We start from the raw sequence: 12,817 nt of genomic DNA, 5'->3' as shown, positions 1-12,817 counted from the left end.
TATTCTAAGCTGTTGGGGAGGAGGTGGGAGGGAGTCATTGTACCTACTACTGGCATACAGCCTGACTGTTGCCATGGCACAGTTCACCATTGTCCCCTTGGTCTCCTGCAATTCAACTTAAAACATTCTACCGTTCTGAAGCTGTATCTCATTTCTGCTCCATTTAAGTGCGCTCAAAGCATAGGCTGGCCTGACAAAGATTAATTTGTTAAGCTAAATGAGCCTCAGATCCTAAATGAGACAATGAGTTATTGTTATTTTGTTGTATGTGAAGTGTAACTGTATGCATAAAGAATTTGTTGGGCATACAAAGAACAAACAATGCGTTAGTGTTATTGTCCATTGCTGGAAGTTCAGGAGATTAGAGGGCTGAATGGAGTACTCAGTTTATACTGTAACAATAAACGAACCATGAAGAAACTGGAGATGGAAATCAACTCATGAATGTGCAAACAATGGCTGCTCTAATATCTGCTTGTAATTAATATGTCAAGAGGTACAAATAGTCCATTATAAGAAACATGACTAATGTCATGTTTTCACAACAACTTGAATGCCCCCCACCCAAAAAACCCTGAGTGATGACTTGGAGTGCAAGCAATTACATGTGCATTGTAAGCATTGCCTCAGTGTAAGCAAACTCAATCTATAGGCTGACATGCAAATATGAAAGTGTACCAGGCAAATAAACCCACAGGTTGTCTGTGGGTCGATTCAGGACAAACAAATCAGAAATGAGCCCAAAAAGAATGTATTCCAAAGACATTACAATTGAGACTTTAATGCAGGAGAAATGGTTAATTTACTAAATCGAAGCGTGAATTTCATAGCACTTTTTCTGCTCATTCCACTGATATTTAAACAAAATTTCTGGATAATTAAACAGTCAAGAAGTAAACAATATCATTCAGAGTGCTTTGATGTGAAATGCTCCGTTATAAAGTAACCTACAGAGTTAGAATTTTTTACAATGATGGTGATAGGAACCAGATGTCTGAAACATTTACAGTAACAGGTATTACATTATAATGGTAATATATTACATTACATTGGTTACGAATATGCTGCTTGATGCCTGAGACATTGTTTTATGGTAGTTTTAGGATAAGGTTTTGGTCTAAAATGTATCTTTGAAAATACATTCATGGTGAAGGGGTACATGCAAGGCGTTATGGACCAAAGTAGTGCCCAAAGAAAACTTTTTTTTCCATATTAACCACTATTTTACCATGATCAACAATACATATAAAAACTCGGAAGACACATTATGGTTTTGAATGGCAAGATTTGCTTTGTGGACATTGCAGCCCCTTCTTCCTATCACCACTGTAAAGAAATCTAGGTTAGCACGTTTCTTTACAATGACTTTCACATCACAATGAAAATTTTGAAACATCTGTGGAATTCTTGTTTAATAGACATAACTGTGCACAGTATACATCACCCTAAATCATGGTTATCAAACTCCAAAGGGTCACACTATTGCGCATTTCAGTGTTTTTCCCTTTTTGAGTTGTGTAAGTGTAGAAAGATGGTGTAGCAATGCGGCCATCCAGAGTTTGGATGAAGACGAGGCCTCCATTGTGATTTCAACAGCATTATATATAAGTCTCCAGATATCGCAAAGACAGCATGAATGCTATAAGCTCTGCAGGCCTAATGCATGGTCTGCGTCAACATCTAGGCTGACAAACATGTTAAGCAGGCCCTACTAATATGACTATAGCAATTCTTTGGGGGCCAAATCGCTATATCTTTAGAACTTTGTTGACACCTGTCTACAAAAAGATTGTTTCCTTTCAAATAAAGGTTATTTTGTAGGGAATTTACCCCCCTTTGCTGCAGTAGGAGCCTTTATCTTTTGGAGAGGGCTTTCCACTAGATGATGGAACTGTGAGGTTTTGACTAGTCAGCCACAAGAGCATTAGTGTGGTCAGGTACTGACGTTGGATGATTAATTCTGAACCACAAACTCATTCAAAGGAACTGGATGGCCACTCCAGAGAGCACAGTTCCACAGCCCAACGCTATAGCCCTCTAGCTGGCACTTGGCATCAGGCACGGGGACTTTAGGCGTCAGGGCCGCTCCACTTCTTTTAATATAGAGATCATACTAGCTGAATGTTGATGTCAGCACCTTAAAGTAGTTGAATTCACTCATTAGAAGGGGTGTCTGGATACTTTTGGCCATGTATTGTCTATAGGTATTAGTAGGCAGCCGTCAAGGCCTGTGAAGACAGTGGACATGGCGCTGAAATGACATTTAATACATTTATACACCCTCGTACACACGTATTACAGTTAAGTGAGGCTCGCTGCTCACGAACAAGCGGATGACTCATGCAGGAAAGGTAATCACAGGCAGTGATGCAGACGGGCTGCAGGGCAAACCCCGTTGTGGTGGAATACCCTCATGGAGGTCCATGCAGTCGGTGAAAGACTTGCATAAATCAGTCCTGGAATCGCCCCTCAAAATCCGACCAATCGGATGGCTCGTAGCAAAACCTTTACCAACTTCGCCCAATCAGACGCGGCCTTACATGGACAGCTGCGCGCCTATTGGCTGAAACGGTGCGGGGACGTTTTTTCGTGAGCGCTTCAGCCAACAGCTCCATCTCTGGCGAGGTGCTGCAGCTTTTGCAGTATTTTTTTTTTTTAGGGGGAAAGCCTAAGTTAGCTAGCCTAAGGTGGTCTCTACTCAATTATCTTATTTTACTTCATCCATTTCGCTTTTGATACGGCCAGCATGTGCCAAGCCCGATGCACGAGGTGCTTTTGTTTCCCTCCTCCAGCCGCCGCTGCCTGCTCAGCGCACCGCCGCGCTGCATCGACTGAGCTTCGGTGCGTGGTGAAGTACGGCAGCTGCCCGTGTCTGCATTGAGGAAAGACAGCAAAAGAAGAGAGAGAGATAGAGAGAGAGAGAGAGGGAGAGAGAGAGAGAGAGAAAGAAAGAAAGACAGAGAGAGAAAGAAAGAGAGAAGGACTGAATACATGAGCACTGCAGACCTGCCGTGAAAAGCGGCGAAGCTCTTTAGAAAACGAACGGACGTTTTCTCGGTTCGCTCGTGTTTTTCCCGTTGATACCCTTAATTTTTTTTCCGAGCATCGCTGCCGATGTGAAGAGGAGAAGTGCTCATGCCTTTTGTGTTGACACGCCGAGGAGCCATTTCACGATGAGGCACGGCTGAGAAAGAGAGAGAGAGAGAGAGACGAGTTTGAGAGAAAGAGAGCGAGAAAAGAGAGAGAGAGGAAAAAAAATGAGGAAGCGTTTTTTAAAAGATATCAAAAAGACACAGGCCTCGTCGTCCGCAGGCCCCGAGCCGAGTCAGAAAAGGAGGAAAGGGGCCCGAGCCTGGTGAGCGCGCAACCCGAGTAAAGAGATAATAATAATGGAGTGGACGACGGGGAAACACGGACAGTATCCGTGCGAGTTTCACGTTCATCCGAACAAAATGAAGTACTTGTCTTCGTGAACATCTCGCTTCTCTTTCTCTCCCTCTCTCTTTTTTCTTTTTTCATTTGCATTCAAGATTAAAGAAATCTGGTTTTCACTTGCAGAAAGGCAACGTTGAAGTTTACCATTCCTCCTCCTCCTCCTCCTCGTTCTTTTTTAGTGATTTACTATTTTGTCTTCTTCTTTTTTAATTTAAACTTTTGATCCGGATCCAGCGTTGATAGTGTTCAATGGAAGTATGTTATCAGTTGCCGGTTTTGCCTCTAGACAGGCCGGTTCCCAAGCATGTTCTCAGCCGGAGGGGAGCCATCAGTTTCAGCTCCAGCTCCTCTCTGTTTGGTGCCCCGGACCCAAGACAGCTGGCGCAGGTAAGGGCATCGCTCACTGTCTGTATGTGCTAGTTATTCCCAGGGGCTGTTCTCCTGGAGGCCCACTGCCCTGCAATTTTTAGTGTTTTCCCTGCCCACAGCACGCCTGATCTAACTAATCAGCTCATTAACAACTCATTACTGAGTGAAAGTGTTAGTAAAAGCACTAAAATGAGGCAGTGGGCCTCCTGGACCAGGGTTGGGAAACACTGCTCTATGCCCTGTTAAGTTGCTGTGGGCCTGCAGTAACAGAAGTGGACAGAAGTCACAGATGTTTTTTCTTCATGGCCTGTTGCCATTGACCTGTCCAAGCAAATGTTCTGTATCAGATGTTTGTCTACCTCTTAACAGTTGTGGCCCAAGATAAGGCAAGTTTTGAAACAGTAGTTTTTCACCCCTCTTGCAGGTTGTCGCATACTGTCATTAAAGGAATAGACTTTCTAGAGCACAGATGCTGGATCTGTGGCAAATGTAATAGTTAAGGTTGTTTTAAGGTGTTTTTAGCCTGGCTAAAGACAAACGGAGATAAAAAAAAATCTTTACAGCTCCCGTAGAATTTTCTAGGCCCAGATTGTTCACTCACTGAAATGTTTCAGCTGTCAAGTTAGAGCCAACAGGTTGAAAGAAACAATCTTGTATCCGTCAAGCTTTCATTAGGTTTAACTATTGCTTCATGTTGGTTATTGATAGCGGTGGTTGATAAGGCAAAAGTACCTTATGATACTTGAAGACGTTTTCACATATTGCAGTATTTCATTTTTCTGAGGTTTGATGAGCTGGAACAGCAAAAAGAGATCAGTGATCAGTGGTGGTTGATAAGGCAAAAAATAACCTCACGAAACCTCATGATACTTGAAGACATTTTTGCATATTACGATATTTCATTTTCTCAGGTTTGATGAGCTGGAACAGCAAAAAAGCCCCAGTAGTGCCACATTTCAGTCTAAACCTACTACAGTAATTCCAGTTTAACAGGACTGATTATTCAGGATGCACCAATATGGGAATTCTAGGCCAATGGCCATGCCTGATATTTTTCCTGTACATGTCTACCGATACGAAAACATTGAAAAAATTGTAGAATTTGGGACTAGATCTGCCTGGATTAGGATTAGGAAGAAACGTTTCACTGCTGTCAGGACAAAACCTTGTATGTCCGTTTCTGTTGTTTTTCAGTTTGGGCATAATTTGAAAATGCCTGAAGCTCTTTACATTGTGTGTAAATTTCATGATGAACGGACCAAAAGAAATGGCCCAAAATTTCTTGGAAAAAAGTCTGGTTCCATTGACTTACATTACAAGTAAAGTATGTTTTTTTCCTTCTCCTGTAAAGTTACCATTTGGAGATATGAAGGTTTTGTTCTGACAGCAGCGATTTATTGGTAAAGGCTTAGAAATGCAGTACAATGAATAAAAACATTGACATTTTAGCACAGTAGTCCAGAGTCAACTAAATCTTCTGCTCCTATGGAGTATAATACTTTGTCAAATATCAGATTGAAACACATGTCAAATCTAAACATCTGTTGAATGGCATTTTTTAATGATTCTGATATCTTTATGCATCCTTGCTGATTATGCCGTCCTTGTAATGAAACCACAATATCCACTCTGTGATCAAGAAAGCACATTGTGACATAATTTATCACTATATGATATCATATTTTCATATTGTCCACCTCTAGTTATAAATATTTTTGCTTGTGTTTTCTGGTGAAGGTTGTTGCATTTATCTTATGATCAAAAGTTCTTCATGTATGCTGTAAGAATCTTTAGGAGGCGTTGACTTGTAGAGTTGTAAAAGAACTGTAAAGTACTTGCAACTGTAAAAGAAGTCATGTCACCCAGCAACTGCTTTTATGACAGCCCTGAAGCATCTGAATATCTGTCTCCTGTCTTGAGCTTTGGTGTTAGAATTATCGACTTGTTAGACTTCCCAAGACTCATTAGACTGCATGCCCATCCGATATTACTGTTGTACCCTGAAAACACAGTAGCCCACTAATCTAGCATAGTGTAGCAGAATTATGGATCATTTACTAGTCCAGATGTTAATGTTAAGATGTTAAAGGCGAAAATGGATCTGCCTTTGGCACTCATACTCTTAGAGCACTGACAAATCAGGACAAATGACTGACATGGTGCTTTCTGGCCCACTGAGCCAGGCCTGTAAATGGGAATGCCTCCAAGGCTTTCCCTGGCTTTTAGCTGGAATTTCATCTGTCAGTGGAATGTGGGGTAGACCCAAAGTGGCTCTCCGGCCCTTCTGTCCAAGCGCAGACTTGTCCAGGCCTTTGTGCTCCCACCATATGGAAATGATGCATGTGCAGCGATTCTGTTATGGCGAAGGGGCCCGTTCTCTGAGGTCACATTAACGGCCCTGTTTTCGGGCAGTGCACTGTGACTGGCCTTCAAAGCCATCAAGATGGGCAAGAACGCTATGAAAAGAGAAGCAGGTTGGATAAGGGAGGCCTTGGTGACCATCAAGTTCTGGAGTATTGTATGTATTATCAAGCCAAATTTGAGTTAACTAGCTTGTTTTGGGCTACATTTGCAACTTTATGGGCAGTTTCATGCAGTGGTGGCATTATTGAGAGCACTCAGTAACAGAAGTTTCAGCTGTTATTAGCTTAAAACCTTTTGAAACTTGTCTTTAGTTGAGTTGTAATGTTTAGTTAACTAAGAGCCAGTTTCTCTAACCCAGATTAAGCTTAAGCCTTGATGAAAAGGTTCCAAATGATAATTTTGGTGCTAGAATTGAGTCCAAAACTAGGCTTAATCCATGGAACCTAAATGTATAGCTAATCAAGTCTAGCCTGCTGGGAATGGGCCTTGGGATATTTATCGCTATTGCGATAAACAGTCTTTGTCACAACATGCTGTTCTGAGCGTATTATGGATATCAGTGCTTAAAAGACACTGACCAACTGCATGTTTCACAACAAAGCGTAATTAATCCTATTATTCAGGGTACCTTTGTTTGGGTACTGAACAAACTTGAGTACCTACCTGTAGATTCAACTTAAGTAGTATTTAGCTGGTTCTGAAGACCTTAATTAGCCAGATGAAGTGTAATTGGGTTGGAACTGAATTCAGCAGTCAGGCTGTCCTCCAAGAGGCCTACCTGGTTTAGAATTCATCATAGTGAGGCTTGCAGTGAGTGATCAAGGTTAAACTGGGTTTGATTCCCCTTTAGATACTGTGACGCACCATGTAACAAACCATTTGACCAGCAGTTACTCAATTTCGACCCAGCATGTACATGTAATTTGCTTTTGTCAAAGGCTAAGTGAAGCTAGCTGGTGTAAAAACTCTCCATCTTATGGGTGTTTTCATAAAATGGTGCAGTACAGTAGTGTAAAGGCTCCATTTAGACGGGCCACAATACAATTTGTTTGTGTATGGATGTACATGTGATGCTTATCTGACGTTTAAACAGAAGTCAAATCTAATCATCTTATCTGATTCTGACCTTAACTACAATCGCATGCAGAAGTTATTTCGGCCATCGATTTCGTCAAAAATGCCTGAGCAAATCTGATCAGTTAAAGCTAAAGGAAAAAAGCAGATCTGTACTGCATATTTTGCAGGCTGTGTGGAGCAATTATCTTTTTGTAAACATTGTGTTTCCCCGTCTGCGCAGTCATAAAACGTGAGTGACTGTTGCGGTGGCGAGTGCGTGCGTGTGCATTCGTAAAGCGCGAGAGGCTGTTGCAGCGTATGTGTGGTTGCTCCACGCTGCTGTGTTTGTCAGGGCTGAGGTAGGCTACCGTTGCAGAGGGAGACAGTTAAACATGTGCTTGGGCTTTAGGGGCAGTGGTTTGGCCAGCTGCCACCATCACAGATGGCCACAACGCTCTCTCTCTCTCTTGCTCTCTCGCTCTCTCTCTCTCGCTCCTTCTCGGCATTCTTCACACTGTTCCGCTACTATCGCTCTGTCCTCCCTCAACCCTTTACTCTCCCACTCTTGTTTTTCTCAAACAGGCACGTTTTTGTGAAAGAACATGTCTTCTCACGAGCGGGGGGTGTTCAGCAGTATGTTACCCAGTAGAGGCAGGGCAAGAGTGTAGGCTTCACAGAGAAACATCAAAACAAAGCGTTATGTCAATATATTCATTAACAACATACTGGGCAATATGGCAAAAATATTAGGGGCACAATGATTGGTCATATTGGTGTCAGCAGTAGTTACTTTAGTCCCAGTTTCCACGTTTATAAACGTTTCTGCATTGGCATTGGCAGATATATACTTGAAAAATATCAGATATCAGCCTCAGTCCCCAAATTCCAATAGTAGTGAATCTTTAGAAAATGATTCTTGACATTTTCAAGTAATGTGGTATACCAGTTTGGTGTCTCACTGTGATATTGATTGTCAGTTTTTGCTAAATTGATAGATTTCAAGCATTGTGTCTATGATTACAGTCTGTTTCATAATAGAGTGGCGTCTTTGTTGACAAGCAGTTTGTTTTTAGTTTCTTAAATCCTGTCTTGTGTACTTGGTGCCTTCCTGCCTTCCGCACGATGACAGCTGGGATAGGCTCCAGCTCCCCCCAGAAGGATAAGCGATTTAGATGGGGGGTGTGTGTGTGGTGTGTGTGTGTGCGTGTGTGTGCGCGTGTGCGTGTGTGTGCGCGTGTGTGTGCGCGTGTGTGTACACCTGGTGCCTGTTTCCAGGCGGTTAACGTCAGTGTATGTTATTTGCTGGATGCTATAAATTGTTCAGAAAGAAATACATTAACTACAATTCATTAAATACAGTAAAACTAGACAAATTGCAAGTTTACTTTTCAGCAAAAAAATGAACAGGCTGCTCTTCAAACTGCTGAATCCAAAAAAAGGTAAACAAAAAGAGAAAGTTCAGACAGCATCTGTGTAATTGCCAAAATGTTTATTGAACTCACAGATTAAGCACAGACGAGTTCCGGTACACAGTCTTCCTCAGCATGCTAATAGCATTCTAGCCACCAACCCACTAAATAGTACTACCAATTACATGAACCACCCACTTGTCATTGAGGCGAGTCACAAGTACCAACAGTTTCCTTTTTGGAAATGTGGTTTGTGTCTGGTTAACATTTACAGTACTGAATAAGGTTCCCTTTAGTGTGATTTTTAAGAGAAGCAAACAGAAGAAAATAGTTTGTGAACAGGTTTGTAAGACATTCTTTTATCATTGCATAGCAGTAGTCAAGAAGCATGAGTTCATTAACTTTATTAATACAGATTTTAGTATCAAACACTCTATCATTATATTTTCCAAAATATCACTATATAGATTTTTTTTAATTTCTCGCAGCAATATTGTTAAGTTATGCCTCACAAAATTTCTGTCGTTGAGTAAGTTGGAACAGACCAAATGTACCAGTAGTATCACATTTAAAGCTGCACTATGTAGGATTTGGAGACCTCTCTGATGGAAATCTGTAATTGCACACAGCTTATTGGAAAACATTTTGTAACGTTGGTTGTGCTTCGGACCCCCTGTGGTGTAATGGATCTAACATTTGTGAATATTGTGAAAGAGTATTCAAAGAGAACTCAGTCAAAAAGAGGATGTAAGTGAATTATGTACTGTTGCTGTCGCTGATTGTGTATTTGAGACATAAACATCTAGCTGGACCTTCTTCTTGAGCCTATGTGTGCGACGTTAACACGTAAAGGCGTATGACCTGGAAAAACTCTTGCGAAATTGGACCCTTTGCCTCTGACTTTTAATGACTGTTTCATGCTTTACAGAGTCTCAGCAGCATCACACTATATTTTAGTGAGTTTTTTGCCTTTTTGCCTTTGTCTTTCATTTTTAACAAAAAAAATGTAAAAAGCAGAAAAACCTGAATAGAATGTTTTTCTTTCCAGTCATTCACATACTGCACATCACTACATCCAATTAAACAGGGCCAGTTTTGTTCTCCTGATATTCAAACTCACAATCGCACGACAGTATGCCAAACTCTTAAGCCAGGCTTGAACTGTACAGTTTCAGAAAAGCTTGTTTATTGGTGTCCGCTCTCATAGCAGGTTTGAATAGCCCACTGTGTACGGCTAAAGCCAAGTGCTGTATGCTCACACTGTACAACAATGCTGCTTTGCTAACTTTCCACACTGAGCAATAAAACCAGACAAATAAGATGATGTATAACTTTAATGTATAGAATAATACTATCTCTCTATACCCCATTTGTCAAACGCAAGGCCCCTGGACCAAGTCAGGCCTGTGACACAGTCCTATTCAGCCCACAAAATTATTTTGATTTTTTGTTCTTAGTAGCGTGTTTCACTCTGAGATGCACTACAGTCCTCAGCATGCACTGCAACATAGTGTGCATTCTGACCCCCTTCTCTCATCTACGGTTTAGCAGTTACACAAAAATAAAATATGCCTGGTGTCTAGTTCATGCAAATAGGCAGTTTAAAAAAAAATGACCTAAAACAATTTATTTTTATGTACAGTTATTTTTGCTGAAAGTATACAGAATTGTAAAATCTTTAATAACTAGGGAAAGTTTTCGAGTATTGTAGTAGTCATGGAAGTTGAAAAGAGCTTGTTACTAACATTTATGCCTTCTATGAATCTGAAGTTTTTAATGTTTAGTCTAAAGAAGGATCCATAGAAAGACTACTGCAGCTGACTAAAAGCTACTGCACACAGTGTTGCTCCAGCAGAAGGTCTCTGGCGGGGGGAGGGCAGGTAGTACAATGTGGTGCATCTGAGCTTTTTATTCAGGCATCACTAGCCCCCTGCACGATGGCCGATGAAGCTGAGATGCAGTCGGATCCTGAAGTTGGGCTACAATGCCACAGTGAATGCCTTGGTTTAAACAGCTACTCCGCATTGGATCCTTTTCTGAACTTTCTTTAGTGAACCGTTCGTCCCTTACATACTGTTAGAACTCAGAAATGCTTTGTGTGATGAAGTTTATTACGATAATAATAACATATCTTCATGTCGCCCACCCTGATTGCTCAACTCCCTCTTCCACCTGGTGGAAAAAGATTTTCCACAAACAAACTACCAGTGAAAAGAAAATGCGTAATATCTGTATTTAGAGTAATATCTCAGCTGGCCTCTTGAAAGATTTCCACTATCAGTCATCTAAATACTCTTCAGTGCTTCAGTGTGATGTCTCTTGGCATTGCTTATGGTATCACTGTGGCTGTCTTGGCAGTCGGCTGGAGCTGGCGTATGTGGTCATGTGCTATGAAACATCCTGGCGTGTCAGGTTTGAGTTTCTATGCAGTACCTGTCCCGCATGCTTTGCCTTTGAATCAGGTTTTATGGAACAGTAGTTCCTGATCACTTTATTATGATAGAAATGTCAGGCCAGTGTAACCTTGGCTTTAAGCAAAGTAAGACAGTAAGAAAGTTCATATCAAAATAATAAAATATCATAACCGTTGTATAAATTTCTTCATATTTAATGAGTAAAAGCATTATAATAGGCCAGTTTGACCTTAATGCTATGACACATCAGACAGTAAGGAAATGTTTCACAATTGTTTGGCTGAAGATCATAACATGATGGTTTATGATGTAAATATCTTTATATTTTATGATCGGGCGTTACTGCAGGCCAGTGTCACCTTAGTGATATTCAAAAATTGACTAAGGATGTGCGATAATATCAAAATTGTATCAGTATGCGCAAAGAATCGCTTTTAAAAAATATATTGGCATCGGACAGATGTTGAGATTTGGCTGATGTTGCAGACTGTTGGTGACCGTATTTATTGTGGAGTACAATCAAAAACAGAAGGGAAGAACTTTTAGGCGCTGTTGGGCCTCTGTGCTTAAAAAGGCTGTATTATATTTCTTTATGTAGCATTCATAACTATGAAAATACATGTTGCATCTCTCCATCCATGCTGGCTGAATGTAGTCCCAGTTTTAACATTTTTATGTTTCTGCTTTAGGAACGGTGCGTTCCTAAATATGACAATAAGACAATTCACATCACAATCAAGTATAAAATATGATGGAAATGTATTTACAATCGCTGTGCATCAGAAAATCAGTTCAGTTCATTATTGCCAACCAATAAAATTGCCATTATAACAGCAGTTGAGTTGGAGGGTCATCAGTATTAGGTATTTAAGGCCCAGTCCCATTTCTTATTTGTACCCTTACCCCTTGTTTTCGAGTGTCACCTTGCCCCTTGGAGCTGGGTTATAAGGGGTAGTGGTTGAAATCTTTCCCTACAAAATGGGACCCTCAAATAAAAAGAGCATTACTTCATTACCAGGCTATTAGCGGTACTCTGTAGGTGACCCTGCCAGTCTGCAGTGATAGCAGAGGAGGGTAAAGTTCAGCAGCCTCACTGCTGGGCTTTAGTTACATTTAGGGAATCATATGCCTTCAAAGACTGGAAGAACTGGCTTCTTGTTCAAAATTTTGCTAGCTATCTACCGAGACATCAGCATACTACTAGTGACTTTATATGCTTGTTCTGGAGAAAAGGACCATAATACATTGAAACCACATTAAACTAAGACAATACAATGGTTATTGTAATTATCATAATTTACAAAAATACATTTGTGGGTTTCTTTGGTTGCTTCCGTAGCCATCTTGCTAGTTTTTCTGCTTCTCTCATAACACTCTTTTTAGAGTGTGCCTCTAAAAAACCTCTGTTTGGAGGGCCATGTAGCCCTAACACTTTGCCGCTACCCCTCCATCTCAACAAACATCGGGACACCCTACATCTGGGCGTGAATGTGCGAAACAGAGAGGTAAGGGCAAGGGGCGAAATGGGATGGGGACTAATATTGAGATAACTGTGTACTTGAGGTTTATCACCCACCACTATGTTCAGGCCTGCTAATGGCTAGAGATGACCATTCTGACTAATTTTGATGTTTGAGCGTCCGCCAGTGTTCATGAACGAATTTTCAGAGATTTCAGCTTAAATTAACATAGAGCTTAACTTTGTAGGTGGCAGTACTATTGTTGCACCACAATTTACCAGTACACTGAGGAATACATTTCAAATTTAGT

At 41.0% G+C, this 12,817-nt stretch overlaps 1 protein-coding gene across 3 annotated transcripts in view; it reads left to right on the top strand.

Annotated features, from left to right (window-relative positions):
* The first annotated feature begins 2,424 nt into the window (after positions 1-2,424).
* The window catches only part of pde7a (phosphodiesterase 7A), a 50,133-nt gene continuing 39,740 nt past the window's right edge, over positions 2,425-12,817 (top strand). For all 3 annotated transcript variants that reach the window (XM_036558054.1, XM_036558053.1, XM_036558051.1), the window contains exon 1: positions 2,425-3,822. In XM_036558054.1, the coding sequence (XP_036413947.1) occupies positions 3,685-3,822 (138 nt within the window). In that variant the 5' untranslated portion in view covers positions 2,425-3,684. The remainder of the gene's footprint in view (positions 3,823-12,817) is intronic.

Source organism: Colossoma macropomum, unplaced genomic scaffold (assembly GCF_904425465.1).
Source record: "Colossoma macropomum unplaced genomic scaffold, Colossoma_macropomum, whole genome shotgun sequence".
NCBI classification, from domain to species: domain Eukaryota; kingdom Metazoa; phylum Chordata; class Actinopteri; order Characiformes; family Serrasalmidae; genus Colossoma; species Colossoma macropomum.
Note: the sequence above shows the minus strand (reverse complement) of the source record. Positions and strands in the feature narration are given on the sequence as shown.